This window comes from Scardinius erythrophthalmus (assembly GCF_964197995.2).
Source record: "Scardinius erythrophthalmus genome assembly, chromosome: 17".
Taxonomy (NCBI): Eukaryota; Metazoa; Chordata; class Actinopteri; order Cypriniformes; family Leuciscidae; genus Scardinius; species Scardinius erythrophthalmus.
The window spans coordinates 16,597,696-16,616,995 of NC_138237.1; the positions used below are offsets into that span (position 1 = coordinate 16,597,696).

The following is a 19,300-nucleotide window of genomic DNA, read 5'->3' on the forward strand; positions in this document are numbered from 1 at the left end:
GCTACTAGTCCATGAGAAGATCTGGGAGAGGATCTTTTTTTTGGCTCGACCACCATGGTGAGTGTTCTTTCTGGTTTCATCCCTTAATTGTCATATGGTAATGGCCGGAATGTAACTTTATGACAGTTTTTAGAAATTAGTACAGATAAACTGACTGTATGAAATCAGATTGTGAACGTGTGATGGTGCAGGCATAAATTTTCTTTTCTAGCACACTACGTTTATCTGACACTGTTTGTCTACTTATTAACTCGTTATGTTACTTTTTACGTAAAATATTTCTGTTGGTTTGTAAGTATTGCATGTAATTTCCATTATCTTATCTTATTATTTGTTTGTTGGACATCAGTAAAAGATAAGACGCAAAACTAAACTAAACTGCTATGAAATAAAATGTTGCTTTTGTTACAAAATTTCACAGCAACTTCACATTTTTCTCATTTAAAAAAAGTTCATCTGGGAAATGGTTAGGGGATTGTATCATGTGTTTTTGTGTAAAAAAAAGATTGTGTAATGTTTGGCCAGTTTTTGCTTCACCGACACAACTTAGTTCCTCTTCGTCTAAACACACTTGAGTTTCTCTTGAATTCTTCTGCCATCTGGTTTTCTAGCTAGTTGTACCATACCGTCAATTAACCGCTCTTTTAAACCATAGACAAACTGTCACAAACCGGTTTAAATTTATATCTGGTTCTGCCCTTTGTGGTCACAGCAACCCATTCTGCTTCAGTTTAATAATACCACATTATCAATGTGAAACTACGGTAGGACACCTGTTTCAGATTGCATCACAGTCACATTGTGGGATCTCCCAAATTCCCTTCTCATGGCCATTAAGCTTCTCCATAACCGTTTGAGAAATACACACACAGACTTCCATTGGTTCTTTGTTAACATGTGTTAATACACGCAAGGACTCATATTCAAAACACACATTACTCAAATCATCCATCCAAAGAACAGAACTATGGACTTTTTGTGAGGCTGCTTTGCATGTCGGGAGCCTTTAAAGGTTCAGCTGTCGTTATAGTAACAGCCATAATAAATAAAATGTATTCCGTATTCTTTGTATATCTTTGAAACTATTAGGACAAATTTTTTAAAGCATAAAAAACTGAATAGTGGAATAGCATTAGAAGACATCTTTCTGCTTATACATTTTAGGTTATTTTTTTCAGACTTACTGTAGCCGTTGTAACAAAATTATGATCCAAAAATTAGAATTCTGAATTCTGTCATCATTTACTCACCCTCAAGGTGTTCCAAACATATGAATTTCTTTGTTATGTGGAGCATAAAAGAAGATATTTTGAAGAATGTCGGTAACCAAACAGTTGTGGGGCACCATTGACTCCCATAGTATGGAAAAAATACTATGGAATTCAATGGTGTCCCACAACTGGTTACAAACATTCATCAAAATATCTTCTTTTATGCTCCACATAACAAAGAAATTCATATGTTTGGAACACCTTGAGGGTGAGAAAATGATGACAGAATTCATTTTTGGGTGAACTATCCATTTAATTTTGCTTCGCAATAGATCACAATTCAAGATTGCCCTGAGGAATACGAGTGTACTTTTAAAACCCTATACAAATATTTTGACATGTATAAATTGCATTTACATCTGACTCTGGGTCTTTACTTCATTTGAGCATAGCTGATTTTTTTAAGAGAGCCGTTTGATGTCATTTGCTCTAAACCTGAGGCCATGCAGTCTGAGATTACACAGACATGCTCTTTTTGTGTGATCTCATTGCAGTCGATAACAAACGAAACGATCAATTCATGTGGCATCCGCAAACCAACATCATCTCATGGTTTTTTGGTGCAAGTGTTCTTGAAGAGTAAATACAGGTGCAGTTCATTACATCAACTATCTACTTGTTCTACTAATGTTTACAACTAGAAAGTTAGCAGTCACATTATAATTTAAGCATGCAAAATTACACAGGGTCAGAAATGAACCAGAAATTAAACATTTTAGCCCTATCTGGTCCACAAAAGATAGTATGCTGGTGTTTCTAACAAGCTCAACCAGCAAATTAATCAGAAACACCATAATAATAACAATAAAAATTCAAAACAATTACAACACCCTGCAATGAACAGACAACAGGATAAATAGAATAGTAAAATTATAGAATAAAAAAAAATAGCTTTCAAAGTTGAATTATTATTAGCTAAGTTGTCAACCTGTTACTATATGAATTTTCAGGTCAGAGTTCACTAAAACATGAACTTCCCACTGTCCCACTTTCTCATGTCAACGGCGCAAAGTCTAATGTCACCACACCTGTACATTTTGAACGGTTTATCTATTGTTTTACTCTTTAAAACCTAATAAATTTGTGTGTGCTATATCTTTTTAAGATAAAATTAGTAAAAATGTTAAAAATGTAAAATGCAAAAACTGACAATTAAGTGTAAGCTACCTTACCATTTACCAAGGACAACCATAAATACGTTTTTTTGAACATCATATTATATGTAATTTTACTGTAAAGTATGGTCAAATGTAAAGTTTTAGCAAGTTAAAACTATACTCGATAATTACTGTACAATTTACAGTGAAAACAGTAAAAGGACATTCCCAAGTCTCTTCATGGCATATCACACATGATTATTTTTCTTTAAATAGTTTTGGGTTTAATTTTTGTGATCAGTAATATACATTAGGATGTTCTGTGTTCCATTTTCTGTTATTTAGTTATAGCATTATTTACTTTACAATCATATGCAGGGGTACAGCTGAGGTTTCGGGTCCCACTGGCTAACTTTTTCGGATCATTATGATTGGAGCACTAATTTCTCCACAATAGACCATGTTTTATGGACAGACAACTTATGATGAACTCTGATTATTTTTCTGCTGAAAAATATACAGGCATCCTGTAATACCAGAAACATCTTCTTTTTTTTTTACTGTAAATTAATCAGGATATTTTTACATAAATACAAAGACATGGCTTAAAATTTCCATTTGTATGTGGTTTTACAAAAATGTCTACATTGCTGTTGTTTGTCAAGAGCGTAGGGATATTGTAATTGGTTGACCAATGTCAGTTCCTGTGTCTAACAGTTTCTCTTTTTCGCTCAGTGAGTCAAACAGCTCAGTGTGTACCTCTGCCTGTCACATTAGAAACTTGTCCAAAGCTTATCAGCTCTTCCTTGTGAGAGGTCTGTCCTGATTCAAATGCTTGTTATCAAGGGTGCGTCACACTCATCGCCCAGAGTCTCTCGTGTACACCATTGTATCGCTAGACACGTTAAAACAAAAGGCTAGAGCATTACTTTTCTGTGAAAACACAGAGCTGTAGTCCACAGCTTTGAGATTTCCGGGTAAATCAGCTCGATTTCACATTGGGCATACATCACAGACAAATAAATGACGTTTTTTTTTTCCAGAAAGAGATTTGCATCCAATTGCGCAAGATTTGAATGGCAGGCAACTGACAAACTAGCATTAAAAGCTAATGCTATTTCATGGTTATTTTAGTTTTATTTTACAAAAATGTATACGTGAAAGTAGTGCATTTTACTGTGACCTTTGTGCACCTAACACAAATTAGACATATACTGTTAGAAAAAAAACTTTTCTATTCATTCTTTTGTAAATAAGTGCTGTAGTAGTGATCGTAGTGACTTCCTGCTAGTTTGGTGTTAGTCCTGCTAGATAAATGCTCTCAGTTCCTGTGTGATCTCAGTAACTCTCAGGTTCAGTGTAGCTGACTACAAACAGCTCTGATGGAAAAATCAACTGTGCTAAATTGTAGCAGAGACCCCAGATCAGAGGTAAAGATGTTTTTATAGATATTTTTAATTTGCATTGTGACTTAAACGTAAAACATCTCTGCTGTTTATGTGTTCTATACTTAATTTATTAGACAGACTGTTCATTTAGGTATTGAACATAATTTTTATAAATCTTTTATGGACAGTTCAATATAACAAAAATCAGCTGTTTTAGACTACAAGAGATAAGAAAAAAATACACTTGACATAACCCTAACCCTAATTCAAAAAATGTATATAGAATACACATTTAAGTTGGACAGACATTAAAAGTATGAGGTTTAGTATTTTATACTGCTTTAGTTTAGTTTGTGGTATTTCTTAATAGTATTATTCAAATTGCATGAATTTACTTAATTTACTTTAAATTATACAACAAAAGGTTGGCAAACCTAGGCATGCATGTCAATGAACAATATGAGCAAGATAAAAGGATAAAGAGTTACGATACATGTTTCTTTCACTTACTTTGAGAGGTTTTTAAGAAATATTAAAGCCTGTGTGACTGTATCGCGTAGTTTTAGAGGCCTATGGCAAGGAAAACCCTGAAAGAGTTTTACTAGGGATTACCGATATATCGGCCACCATATCGTTATTGGCCGATATATGATCATTTTAAATGTTATCATAATCGGCCCGATAAGAAAATTTGGTCGATATATTATAACCGATAAATAATGGATTATTTCCTTCAGCTGAGGAACTTCAGATACGTATACTGTTCACCATGATGCTTTTGAATTGCTTGAAATATTATTGGAATCCCTTCAAAAAAGAAAAATACAGTTACAGCAACATGTGCAGCACAAGTCTGTCATATAGGCTACATAAAATAATAATGAGAATATTATAATTGTGTGCTTGGGACATGGCTTTTAATGATGAGACTTTTGTTTTTGTAATTAGGCTCTCAAAAATGATAAAAAAATTTGGATTGAGATTTATCGGCCAATATATCGGTTATCGGCTTTCAAACATAAAGAATAATATGTTATCGTATCGGCCAAAATGTTCATTTCGGTGGATCCCTAAGTTTTACCAAACAGCGTCACCCAACTGAACCATGCAATTGAGTTACACGCTGATAACGCAGTGCAGACTAGTGGTCGAACCAAGAAAACTGCAAGATGAAATATAATTTTGGCCTAGTAAAGGGGCCTATTGCTCATCGCTTATGGTGGTACACTTTGCACTTCTTTTTTGTTGTGTTTTGCTCTCAAAACAATACTTTTTACAGAGCTAGCAATGCCATGGGTTTGATTCCCAGGAAATGCATGAACTGAAAAAAAATGCTTAATGTAATGCAAGTCCCTTTGGATAAAAGTGTCATAAAATGCAAAAATGTATGATGCATACTAAATCACACACAGAAAAAAGCTTAAACAAACTGACAAGAGCACAAATACAGATGTGTACACTCTGCCTAGGTTTGTCTCTGTTCCTTAAACTTTGACTTTCAATCTATGCTTGCAGGACAACAAGTCAGATGTGAAAGCTATCATGGCTCGTTTCCAAACAGGAGGTGCATCTACGGAGGGGACTCCAGGTGTTCGTCCAAAACCACCTGTCCAGCCCACATTGTCTTCAGGCCCAGCGGTGACTGCTAAGAAGCCTATTCTCGAAACTAGCCTCTCCGGTGGAGCTACTACTACCTCAACTGCCCCCAAACTAAACTTTGTAAAGAGCACAGTCAACACAGCTAGAAGTGCTCCAGACATGCACGATCCTCCGAAGCCAAAAGCTTTCGGGACTAGGTTTGAAAACACACAAGAGAACAACAGAGTCAACTTTAAAATTCCCGTCAAACCTAAACCACCAGACTCGTGCCAGGATTCTGAGACTTCAAAGGCCCCATTCCCAAAGGGACCACTACAGAAGCATCCTTCAAGCATTATGGCGAACGAATCAAAGGTGTTAAGTCCAAAGCCACTGGCTACTACGGCAAAACCACCCTGGGTCAAAGAAATCCCAAAAGCTGAAGACAATAGCTCTAGCTCTAATCCCACCCTTCCAAAAATGCCATTAGCACCCAAACCGAAAAGCACCATAGCTATGTTGCGCCAGCAGCCGGAGGAAAGTAGCACTATGGAGCCTGCAAGACCTTCCTCAGTATCTCTTCAGAAACCATCAAGTTTCCGTATTAAAAATAGCTTCAACAAACCAGAGGAAGTTGTTAAAGAGGGTGCTAAAGCACCAAGTGCTAATGAGTCAGTCTCAAAGCCCGTAACGCCTCATAAACCCAACTTTCCAAGAAAACCAACCGGGCCTCCTGTACAAACAGTGAACAATGACCCTTCAGCCCCCAAGAAGAAACCTTTAACCAATAGCTATGCCCTGGGCAGCGCCCCTGCCAAACCCAACAGACCTCCCAATGTCAACCTTGAGAAGTTCAAGAAGGGCTCAGAGAATACAACAGACAGTGAGTACTGCCCACCTGGAACAAACTGCACACGTTTTTTGTACAGAAAAATCTGATGTAACAAAACAATAGGCAATATGCACTTCACCAGTTATATCAAAGCCACAGAAACTTTGTATGCAAAGCAGCCACTGCTCATAAGCACCGTAGAGTAGACTTTGGGCCAAAGTGGTTTCCGTGGTTTTACTTGTGACTGCTCTGCTTTCCCCTGAGATGGTTAACAAGCATGCACAATAGAACAAACACCATAAAGTGATAAAAATGAGAAACTATGTTGATGCATATCTCAGTCAGTAATTTATGTCCAAATGAGGAACATCACATGACTATATCAAAAGGTTAGATGCTGCTGATTCATGCACTTTGACACAGTGCAACATGCTTGTCTTTGCTCTTTTAATACACTATTACAGCACAGCATGTGAATCGGCATCAGAGGTGCCATCATGAAATGAACATACAGGTGCACCTTGTATCAGAGAGCAATAACAACATATTGGAAATTCAAGATTTCCTGCATGCGCTGAGCTAACTTCCTCGTTTGAGCTTCTCTTTTCACTTGAGAGCTGAAGTCAGTAAAAAAAAAAAAAAAGGGAAGCCAATTTAAAATGGGAACATAGTTTTAGAGATCACTTTCATTTTTAACTTGTGATAATGGTGAGATCCTGTGTATGACTAGTGAGATCCTGTGTATGACTAGGTTTAGCTCTTGAACGCCATATGAAAAGATCAGATTATTTTACTATGGTAAAAAACGTTGCTCTCTGTGGGGGGTGAGTACATGAGGGTGAGTAAATCATGACAGAATTGACATTTTGGGTAAACTGTTCATTTTAAAAGATAAGAGCTGGTCATAAGGTTAACTATTTCTTGCAGGTCCTGGACCAAAGATTGTAGCTCCCCCTCCTCCACCCGCCTCTCACCCCAGTAGTCAAGCACCTCCACCACTGCCCTCTCAACCCTTACCTCCCAGCCTGCCTCCACGACCCTCAGGGCCTTTGTGAGTACCACAGACACGCTATTCTCTGTACTGTGACTGAATTACTCATGTAATGACTATTTCATATGTGAATGTGATGATAATTCACACCCTTATTTTTGTCTGCAGGATTCAAGATGAGAATTATGATGATGTGGAGAGCTTGAGAGAGTCATCTAGAGGTATATATATGAACAGACATATTTTCATTAGAGGCTACTTTCATTTTTGAAAGTATAGCCTCTTGTGCTCACAGAGGCTTTTGATCAAAAATACAGTGAAAACGGTCATCTTATTTATCCCTATATACATTTCTTATTATTATCAATGCTAAAAACAGTTATGCTACTTAATATTTTTGTGGAAACCATGATACTTTTTCAGGATTATTTGATAAACAGAAGGTTCTTAACAGTTTTAAACTGCATTTGAAATAGAAATCTTTTGTAACATTATAAATGACTTTGCTGTCACTTTTGATCAATTTAATGCATCCTTGCTGAATAAAAGTGTTTATGTATATCTTAAAAACTACATATAAGTTTTAATATATAAATGACATAAATATAAATACTTACAATACTATATAATTAATGGTACAATACAATATCTTTACAATATCTTTTCACGTTTTATCACTACAGGCCAGAAAATGGAGGTAAGAATCTTAGCGAAGTCATACAGATACCTGGACGGTACACTAAAAGTTTGTTTGTGCAGTGTCTCATGTCTTACCTTTTTTAGGGAAGTGGAAGTGATGGTGAGATATATGAGGATCTCGATGACAGTCGGTAAGATGTTTTAAGCTCTATTGCTGCCACTGTCTGTGATACACAGCGGTTACCTTAGCCACCTGGAACAGAATGAAATTGTAATATCAACTGTTTTGCTGCTTTGCCATGTTCTGTAGTGTTTACTTGTATTTTTGGCTAATAAATGGTGTATGGTCTGCTATAACAGGTCTGCTGCAGAGGCATGTCAGCCTCAAAAGAAGCAAGACAAAGAACCTAAAAATCAGAAAGACCGTGAGAAAAAGGAGAAAGAAGCAATTAAGAAGTTTAAAGTAAGATGGGATTTTTAGAATTGAATACCAACCAGTTATTGAGATTTACTTTACTGGATCATGAGGATTATAAAGATTTTCTGATCTGATCTTTCCACAGATAACACCACCCCTGCAGGTTATCCATCAGGTAAAAGCTAAAGCTGACTGCAAGGGTGGGAAACATGACCTCTCTATAAAGAAGGGCGAATCAATTGATATTATTCGAATCACTGACAACCCAGAGGGTAAATGGCTGGGCCGGAGTGAAGATGGATCATGTAAGAGTTCACACTATAAAAAAGTTTGACAGTATGAACTGGTCATTGATCACCCCACATGAGGTACTTTGACAAAAAAAATCACTGAGAAAAGACATTAGAGTTATTTCTCTACATTTCAGTCGGCTACGTTAAAACGGAAATGGTTGAGATCGATTTCAGCGTCTTGAAGAATCAAAGCCTGTCTTTTCCTCATAACTTGGAAAATGAGGAGGTGTACGATGACGTGGAATCTATGGACGATCAAGGGTAAGAATCTGTAACACTTAAAAACAAAATTTCATTCTGCAGAATTCCACCAATTTTCCCTAATAATTAATAATAGGAAGATGTGAAAAAGCAGATTTGATCTGCACCCGGACATTTACCTGACGTCACATTAAACACTTCTCTAGTATCTAGTCCAGAAACTTGCACTGCAAATACTGCTGTTCTCATTTATGTGAGAATTTATATTTCTTTCCAATTTCAGGAAAATGAATGGGCAGCGGGGTAAGTTTTAATATAACCATCTTTTTTCTGACTAATTGACTGTAAGGTCTAAGTTTAAAACTTGTATTAACTGTAATCATTTAAGTTTGAGGGGTGATACTTAAACAAGTCTGCCCTCTACTGTTTATAGTTGTTTTACCTCCACCGCCAGATGATGATGTGTATGATGATATACCTGATTCCAATCCTAATCCAATCAGGTAAGAGCAAAATATACATATATATATATATATATATATATATATATATATTTATAATGTAATGTAATATAATATAAGATTTCCATACTTTGTTTATATGTGTGTGCCTGTATTCCCACACTGCATTCCTCTGAAACCATAGCAGTGGAGATTCCAGGCCACTCTTTAAATCGCGCTACTTCTTGGACATGCTCAAAAGTTCGGTTGACCGGAGAAAAAGCCAAGTCCACAATAATGAGTAATTTTTACATTAGTAAGCTGGAATCAGTCAATGTTACTTTTCTACATTTTAAATCCTCACCAATCACAATTGCATATGCAATTGCATCTATTTGCTCTTACAAAGCAAACTGAATAATTGTTCCTTTCACAATCAATCCAATCTGTGCAAAAACGGCAAATAGCACCTTCAAGTTCATGTCTTCTGAGCCTCCTGTTATTTATGCTTTTCTAATCTTTTCTAACCATAACGTTTCTGGATATGGATGATTTACTAATGTTCTATTCCCAAGACTTCAACCTCCCTTGATTTTGCTTTTATCAACAGAAAACAATATCAACTCCAAATTAAGTCTGTTAATTGGCTTCTGCCCATAAAATTATCAAATAGCTTTATACTTCTTTTTCAGCATTCCTCCACCTCCACAATTTACACCTGAAGGAAATAAAGGTAAAAATCATTTTAGTCATATATAACGCTTTCAAAGTAACTGTGAAACCAACTCTGTTTCGTCTTCAAATGTCTTTACATCACAGACATTTGCCAAGACATATACGATGATGTTGATTCATTCCCTCCCGCTCCATCACCTGGCAGGTAAACAGATGTTACCTTAAGTGCTTTTTAGGTTGTAAAACAATATGATGCCATACACAGAATTAAACTCTTAAAACATACTATATATTATATATATATTAGCATATTTAAATGTGTGTCTTAATGATAATGATATTTTGCAGCCTTCCTCAAATGAAATCTAAGGCGACCAAAGTTCATGAGGACCCCAAAAAACAAAAGAAGTTTGAGAAAGAAGAAAAGGAATTCAGAAAGAAGTTTAAGGTGCGTATGAGATGACTTTGGGCATACTGTATGACACAAAGCTAAGTTCACATAAGAGTGCTTTCTTCATTGAATTAATAAGCAAACAATTTGGTATTTACTTTACCAGTACGATGGTGAGATTCAGGTACTTCATCAAGCGACAATTGCCACCAGCAAGAAGGGCAGTGGGAAAGAGCTGGCTGTACAGGCTGGGGAGACAGTGGACGTCATCAGCAAATCTGACCCTGACAAATTCATCTGTAGGAACAAGGAGGGCAAATGTAAGTGACATTAATTGTGACTCCAGATGAGATTAAGCTATAAAACAAGCAATGGTAATAATGATGAAACTGTAAAATTGACTTTCAGTTGGATATGTCTCAGCGAGCAACATCCAACAAGAGTAAGTTACATTTTCTCGAAGTTTTTTTTTTTTTTTGCAAATGTTTTATCAATGTGTGGACATGCAAAACTAAAATTGTACATTTTGTTTACATAGTGAAGAGGTCTATGATGATATTGGAGATGGTACGTAGCAAATACATGCACATGAACATTACATGAAAATATTAAAATGCAGTTATTCTACTGCAAATGTAATGTCATTTCAGATAAGAATTTAGACAATATCAATTAAAGAGATAAATTCATTCACATCTTCAAAAAACTATGTCTTTACAGACTGTATCTATGACAACGACTGAAGATCTCACACCATCATCATCTCATCTTCTGGTTCAGCTCATTATTTCTGGCCAAATTGTCTTCTTGGTTGTTGATGTTAAGTGTATTTATTATATGGACACAATCATTTGGAGTTCACTTCTTCTGTTGGAATAAACGGTCTAGTACCATTAGAAAATCATAGTTACCTTGACTCAGTGAAAATAAACGGCTTCTTGTCCAGATTGGCCACCAAAAATAGAGAGTTCTCCAGAGACTTTCACTTTCTTTTTCCTGTCATGAGTTCTAAGACACATTAATAATTCATCGCTGTAATCATGTTGCTGAGTGAAAGGCAGTATTTTGTAACTGGTCTTAATTTTCTCATTTACTTGTGCTTTTTTGTAAATATTACACAGCAAAAGACTGAACTGTTTTCATAACATGCTAATAAATGTATACATTTGCTTCACTTTTAAATTAAACGTCAATTGCATTGATTATTTAATACATCTGTTCACATGATTTATGTAGAACAGAAAAACGTGAGCAAAACTCTGCAGGACAATGGCCTCCAAGACCCAGTTGCCCATCCCTGGCCTACATTCATACCTTTGCATTGTTTGGTTCACTGTGTTAATGTTTTAACGTTACACACTTGATTGTCCAGGTGTCATCAGGCAATCAGGTGAATGTCTGTCAAACAAAAGGTAGCAGCTAACGTTATAGATGTTCAGTCAGGGAGGTCCGTGTTGTCCGTTGACATAAGAACTGTTATTCGTCCGTTTATCTTTTTTTAGCTGATATTATGTAATTTCGCACCGGTAGATCATCCCTTGGACAGAACATAACCAGTATCACTGTATGTAACAGGAAGAGGCTGTTTAAAGTATCATCTTCACCCTCTTGTAGCGGTAAATCGTGTTAACTGGAGAATGCGCGTTCACGCAATTAATTTTACCTGGCTTTCCAGCAGATTCGTCGAATGCGATTTTCCACGGAACACATGTTTTTTCAATGAAAAAATGTTTTTCACATTATTTAAAAATGATAGTATCATTATTGGACAATGTTGTGTCCTCGGTAACTGTTATCATGTATTTCAGGCAATAACAAGAAAACACTGAAAAAAAGTAAACAACTCTATGTGGAAACCAGCCTTTATATTTGGTGTTTTTGTGGCCCTACAATGAGAAAGAATACATTTTTTATCATTTAGAAAACAGTTTGTGGCATTAACATTGAGCACAGTAGCCATGCACAATGCACAGTAAATAATGTGGGATACTGGTGACAGCTTATTAGCTTACAAAAATAAAATATTACGTACAAAAGTTTATCGACTGTTCACAAAACATTACACGTATTGCAGATTCTCTCCTCAAAAAAAATTAAACAATACACAGTAGTTTCTAAGTATGAATCAATTCTTATAAAAACGTCTTGCTTCTTTGTTCTAGATAATGTGCACTTATTAGATAAATATGTACAATTTGATTCAGACACTGCTTTTACAATCAGTGAATTAAATATGTATCAAATAACCTTACAGTTAAGCAGATATGCTTACACAATATTCTTCAAGCGTGAAAAGACATCCTTGGCTGAATTATTGTACTTGTACCATTTCTGTACATCCGTGACTGTACATCAGTATTTACTCATATGTATCCAAAACTGCACCTTATAGGAAAGTTTGAACATGCAAGAAACAATGTGACAATCATGAAAATCTTCCAGATGGCTGATACTTGCTTAAAATAATATCCTCATGCTATAGAGTATGCTTAGCTGTATAAGCACTGAAGTGTATGTGGGTATAAATGTAGGTATAAAAAGAAAGAAAGATAGAAAGATGCATTTGTGTCAGTGGTTTAGGGAAACATTTTCACATCTTTGGCTGCACGCATCACTAAAATCCTTTGAAATGTCTCTTCTCCACCCAAAATAAGCAATGTGTATTTGAGCAGAAAACCAATAAATAGATCAAGAAGATAAGAATTATGCCCAACAATTCTGTCTTTTCAAACCTCTTAAGATGGTTGCGCTAGTGCATTTATAAGTTATTTTATAATCCTTTTAGTATTTCAAATGCATGCATTTAAAGTACAATATCACTTAAAGCGTCAATCTAACCTCACTAATTAATGTCTGCCTTGTGTCTGAGGAGAAACAAGTCCATTCACTTCCATATTCTGTCAGCTGAACCACCTGCAGCAGCACAAGATGTGGGTTCAGTCCAAGAGATGCAACAACTGGGAATGTCCAAGAACTTGCAGAGGAACGGCTCATCTCAGACTGAACTGAAAAGCTCAAAGCGTCAAAGAAGGCTTAGGGTGATTGAAAATGCTTTAGGTGTAAATAGACAAAAACAGGATGTCAGTGTAAAAGTTTCTAATACTTTCAGTTCATCGTGTGTTGGCAGTCGGAGCTGAACACCTGAAAAAGAAGAGAACATGATCATGAAGAGATCATGTCCAAAACATGATCCATCATTTTATATATAGCTTCAAAATATTATACCTGTAATTATGTCCTGATATGATGATCTCCCCATGACAAGCTTCCATTATAAACCTTCTTTGCACTTGTCGGGTATCCAGTGGTCCATCATCTCCCTCAGATGATGAATGAAAGGTAGAGGCAACAGGAAAGTGGGGTGTACGCTTTAGCACACACAAACACATATACTTCTGTGTGTGTACACGTGTGCATATAAGATGTTGGGGAAAGAGGTGCAGCGGTCTGTGGAAGCCATTCACAGACAGGTAAGTGCAGGTGAAGTCAGTGTCATTTATGACTGGGGCTAACCACAGTCGGGGTTGGAGGGTAAACCAGTGCCACGTTGACCCGCTCCGAGCCGTTCTTGGGGCAGATGATCTCAGTAAGTCCCTCAGGTCGGGGCTGACTTAACAGCTCACCTATAAATGTCAAGAAAAAGACAAAATAGGTTTTGTTTAATTCACAATCTGCAATTTTACAGGGCTCCACAACATAAATAAAATTACTTTTCTAGATCCCAGATTACAAAATCGCTGAATAAATAATACTATAATAGGTCTGATAGACCTAACATTTACTCCAGACACAGTAACAGCTCATTGTCTATTTCAAATCGAACGTAATTAAAAATGAATCGTGGTTCACTGACTGAGTGAGTCTGATTCAAAATACTACCTAAAGAGGGAGCTCAAGGCTAACTGGCTCATTAAAACAGAACCAGTTCATAAGAGTACATAGGGGAATTGTTTTGACGATATAATAGACCTTTAAGACCTACAGACCTACTGCGAGTTATAACAGTGGAATTTCTGGTGAAAAACTACATTACCCATGATTCTGTAAAAAAAAAAAAAAAAAAAAAAAAAAAAAAAAGGCCCGTCCACTCCAATAAAGCACTGCGAATTAGGTAGGCTAGACAGTCTCCCTCCCTATATTCTCAAATATTGTAAATATGAAATATCGTATGCATCTATAATTATGTATAATGTTTTATACATAAACAACATATTTAAAAAAATAGTTATCCATAATTTTTTTTTTTTGATTGTCATTCACGCTGCTTCATGGGATTGTAGTTCTTTCCCTCATTAAAGTGGGACCCGTTTGTCTTTTTGTTCGATTTCCAAATAATGTTTTGCTTCAAATCAACGTTTGTAATATTGTGATTCATCTTTGCTGGTTGGTTTGGCTCATAGCTTACAATTCTTTAACTAATACCTTAGTTAACATTAATACCTTAGCATACATTTATTCCTATTGGAAAAATAAATGGGAAAAATTCTTCCAGAACCAAGGCCGATAAAAAAAAAAAATTTAAAAAAAAATTTGCCAATGGCGACTAGATTCAAATTTACTGCGGTGCGTTTATTGTTTTTGTCGCATTTGAGACCAACTGGAGCCCTCTTTATGACGTATATTATTTACATCGTCAAGTAGTATTTTTCAAATATCAAATTTTAAAGAAATATCGAAATAAAAGTAATTTAACATTTTCTCAAAGGCTTTTCTAATGGACCTTTAAAATCTACCACAAGGCGGCGCTGTTTAACAAGCTTTTATCTGGGCATGAGTAAGAACTCTTGTGTCCAGTGAATAACCTGCAAAAACACAATGGCAGATAGGGCTAAAGATATTAAAGCTTTTTGTATTCATAATTTAAACCTCATCGATCTGCTGAAGAACTAGTACCAGTTCCCATAATACTTTAGAAGCGCATCTGTATGTCTTTATGAGGTGGATTATGTCAGTTTATCTTCCGAAAGCAAACCCTGATGGTTTTGAGGTTCAACATCTTTTATTGTCTACTGCACAAAAACAAGTGTGCTAATTCAGCCTAAGCAGCCCGAATTGATAGAAGAGTCGACCATGTCTATAAATAGAGACTGTAATAAAGGATTCCAGTGTGCTAGTCAGCAAGTCAATAAGCTAATGGCACACTTTAAGTACTTCAGGGGGATCAGACCAACCGCAGGAAGACAAAGCATTACATCATGTGTCAATCCAAGAGATTATAGACCACAGTCATCTGTACAGTGCTTCCATGTGACTTTGAATTCGAAAAGCAGCCAACATGTTCCTTATTTCATCAGATCTCAGTGCATCTCATTTCCATTTTTAAAACAAGTTGGATACCAATTAAGATAAAAGAAAAAAACTTATTTTATGGCAACATGTTAATCTCTCAAATTAAAATGATTGTTATATACTGGAAATGGGATTGATGTTACTTGTGTTGGGGGGGGAGTTCACTTCGTCTCACCCTGAAAAAAACACACAAGTTGTGAGGAAAAAAAGCATAAGAATTTTCCTTTTGTGGTCCATAAAAGATAGAAGGGCATATGGCATTAGAGCAACACTAGTCTATGTAGATTCCTTTATTTGTGACCTAAGCACAGCTTTTATACAGTATCAACCCCACAGAAGAACTATAAATAATCTGATGCGCATTAATGATATAATAATGCGCCAGCCACTAATATTGCCTTGATCTATCCTAACATCAGGTTTGATCTGGTTTTAACAATAGACTTGGCTTGAAAAATGGCTTGCAGTGAAACGTCTCCCACACCAACATTATGCAAATTATGCCATGAAGCTGTTTAACGATGCAGCTTCCTGACAAGTAATGTGCAATTAGCTAAATAGATTAGACAAATGTGAAAATTTCCTGTGAAAACTCCTAGTTATGTACTTTAACATGTAAAATAACTGCACATCATGGCATTGCATTATACATCCTTGGCACAGTGGCCTGACTGGTACGCCACTTACGCCATTAGGCCTATTGATTTTCTGCTCTCCTTCATTCTAAATAAAGGAGGAAATTCCAGGAGGACTGAACTTGGTCACTCAGCAGAAAGATGAAGGCCAAAGCAAGTCCAACAGATAGAAACCAGATTTATCTGAGATTAACAAACAGTTAGCACACAGTGATTGCCAAAGGTCTCATTGCTGGTTATACATGATGTGTTCACTGTAGACAGTGATTGAGAAATTAGTCAGAAGTCCCTTTAAGGGAATCATATGGAATAAAGGTGAGTGTTCTTGCTGATTCATGCACTAGTTATTATTATTACTTGCTGCTCCTCTAGTCTGGGTCATAGTGCTGCTAATATGGGTTGGAACAAAGTCATTTCTGGCATCAAAACTTAAGAAACTGCCTTCTTTCTTGACTTTTGCCCTGAATAACATTTCCAGGTGTGTTTTTGCACTCGGGTCTGTTTGTTCCTCTGCCAGACTCTCCATTTCTGCATCACATACTTTTTGTTCTTGCTCTCTGAGGTGCATTATCAGGTCCATAAAAGGTATACTGCACTCCCCAGCCAAAGCTTCACGTCAATATCACCGTACAACAATCCCCAGTAAGAAAGAATGGCTTGCAGGTTTATGGATAAAACACAAGAGCAATGAACCATGATGAGCTATCAAGGCCTGTGCGAAGAACAATGACTTTTACAGACAAGTCTTATTGTAGCTGTATGCTCACAGAGACAGAAAAAGAGAGGCTTCTTTATACTTCCTTAAAGTCAACAAGAAATTGAATCAAGAAATCAATGTTTTTCTTAATCAAAAATTTTCCCAATGAAAATTCTTGCTCTTAGTGCGCAATGAATACATATATAACTTTCCCATCGTAGCATGAATCTCTCCTTATAAACTAGCTAAATGATCCAATCAATTCACAATCCAATCATATTACACTAGGAAATACATAAAATTGTGCAAAGTGAAATGGGTTGCAAATGTCAGTTTAACAAGACTAACTAAACTGGAATAAAAATATGAGGGAATATTTTATGCTTGAGAATATTCTCTTTTTTTTTAAAAAAAATGTTATCTCCTTATTTCTTATCTCTATTGAGCATGTCAGCAGCACACAATATACATGAAATGTTTTAAAACATATCTAAATGATCAGCAGAAGTTCCTCTTCTTGATGAGAAGAGTTAATAAGTAATGAAAACAAGTCAGGTATATATCAGAGGTCTTGGGAGTTTTGAAGCTTTCTAAACATGGTTTACGGGTCATGTATCTGGTTAGCTATTTGAAGTCTGAGGATCGACTTTGCGGGCTTGAAGGAATTTTAAAGTCCAAACATACGGGGTGACAATGTTGTGACATGAAGTTCAAGTCAGATGACTCACTTCAGTCCACAATTATTACTTATTAATGAGAGCCAGGGTGCAGAATGACTAATAAATGGATTGATTCTACTTTCACTGCTTGAGAGAGAATGACACACGTGAAACTTGTTGAAACACTGTTTATCACTGCATCTAGCTATGGTTATAACAACCAATGAGATAGCTATGGAGGATAGCCACCACGAAGGACATGTCGATGCAAGAGGAAGCTGTCAGAAAGGGATGTCCAGGTACTAACCCAGGCTGTATACTAAAAACATAAAACCACACCTGCCCAACTCACTGCAGAATTAAATACGCACCTCGACTCTCCTGTTTCTAAATTTGATATTACATTGTGGGTGTAAATTAATAGGCATGGACTTGGTGCTGGAAACCCAATGCACAGGACAATGGTGACTCCAGAATAAAAATATGATCATGATCCCGATGCTGAAAATACATAATTATTTTAGACGAATATGCTTGCACTCTGTCAATCACTAGATAAATGTAAAATAATATAACCTACTTTTTACTGGTAACATAAGACATTTGACATTATCAGGACCCACAAATATTGCCCCATTGCATTATTATACATTATACTCAACATTATATATAGTAGTTTAATGTAGTACTGAGAGGTAAACTTGCCCCGCGCCTGGAGGCAGGGAGGACAAAAACTTGAACCTAGAGAGAATTAGTTACCTACACAATAAATCTCCAAACCCTGAATCTATAAACACATTTCCGTAAGGGCACACTGCAGTTTAAACATCCTGTACTCGCTGGGACAGGAAGCAGCAAAAAGAATGAAACAATGAGACACATCTCCATAACAAAGCCCACTGTTGCTACACTCACTCATGGCATGTCTAGCTTCCACTTCACTCCTACAGTCTATTGCTCATACTTAAGATCTTGCATTCCAATGACACATTTTCATCTTCTGTTTTCTGAGCACTACATTTTCCATCAACAATCAGCTAAAAACTATAACTAACTCTCAATAACTGAAACAATATGACATAAAATAAAGGTGATTTTTCAAAGGATTTTTTTTTAAATATTTGAGTCTGAAATGATGATTTTAAAACCTGTTTTGCACAATTAAAATGAATGTAATTATTTTTTTGCAAATTCTGGCCGATACAGATAAGCTGGTAATTATTTAATTGTGTTATGGCAGATAACCAATAAATGTCCAATTTTAAAACTCTATACTATTTTGTCTAAATAAATTACAAAGTCAAAATTTTAGGTTCAACCCAACCATTCTTTCAAATTGTGAAAGAATGGTTGGGAGGGAGCATAAAGAGTCATTTTCACACATGAATTGGTATATCTTAAAGGGGTCATGAACTGGCTTTTTAAAAAAAATTATATTGTTTTCTGAGGTCAACTTATGACGTTCGCTTGGTTTTTACATTAAAAAACATCAAAATGAATAAGTAATAGGCTATTTTCTACCCTGGTTTTAAGCCTCGCTCCTGAAACGCTCGGTTTTTATGGGCGTGCCGCATTGAAGACTTGGAAGTAAACGCCCACTGCTATGATTGGATAACAGTTTTGCATATTATAATGAGTTTCATGTAATGCGTGAATCGGTGGGCGGGGCCAAACAGGCAGTGTTGAAGCAGGCGTTGATCTTCTTCTGCAGAGGCGGGGTTTGATACCCTTTGACGTCATAGATCCCCACTTTGAAAAACCTGTCGTTCGCTGTGCCTGGTGTCAATAAAAGCTTTTACTGGACTA

The 19,300-nt window shown here is 36.2% G+C and overlaps 2 protein-coding genes across 5 annotated transcripts in view; one reads left to right on the forward strand and one right to left on the reverse strand.

Annotated features, from left to right (window-relative positions):
* Positions 1 to 11,397, forward strand: fyb1b (FYN binding protein 1 b; the record flags this gene model as incomplete). 4 transcript variants are annotated; one of them, XM_081390871.1, is made up of 19 exons in its annotated part: positions 1 to 57; positions 5,272 to 6,217; positions 7,094 to 7,217; positions 7,326 to 7,378; positions 7,841 to 7,854; positions 7,941 to 7,987; positions 8,157 to 8,259; positions 8,360 to 8,519; positions 8,642 to 8,768; positions 8,992 to 9,011; positions 9,142 to 9,211; positions 9,354 to 9,449; positions 9,841 to 9,881; positions 9,968 to 10,028; positions 10,172 to 10,271; positions 10,381 to 10,534; positions 10,623 to 10,656; positions 10,753 to 10,781; positions 10,935 to 11,397. In XM_081390871.1, the coding sequence occupies 19 exons, from the start codon at positions 55 to 57 to the stop codon at positions 10,955 to 10,957; spliced, it is 2,205 nt and encodes a 734-aa protein (XP_081246997.1). In that variant the 3' UTR covers positions 10,958 to 11,397. The 4 variants fall into 4 exon arrangements, with proteins under 4 accessions (XP_081246997.1, XP_081246998.1, XP_081246999.1 ...); XM_081390872.1 differs by having other exon boundaries at positions 9,357 to 9,449; XM_081390870.1 differs by lacking the exon at positions 1 to 57 and adding an exon at positions 3,751 to 3,798.
* Positions 11,389 to 19,300, reverse strand: part of mfhas1 (multifunctional ROCO family signaling regulator 1) — a 26,294-nt gene continuing 18,382 nt past the window's right edge. Inside the window, exons 2-3 of the mRNA XM_081390869.1 lie at positions 13,440 to 13,837; positions 11,389 to 13,355 (exon numbers count right to left, since the gene is read on the reverse strand). Of these exons, the coding sequence (XP_081246995.1) occupies positions 13,707 to 13,837 (131 nt within the window). The 3' untranslated portion in view covers positions 11,389 to 13,355; positions 13,440 to 13,706. The remainder of the gene's footprint in view (positions 13,356 to 13,439; positions 13,838 to 19,300) is intronic.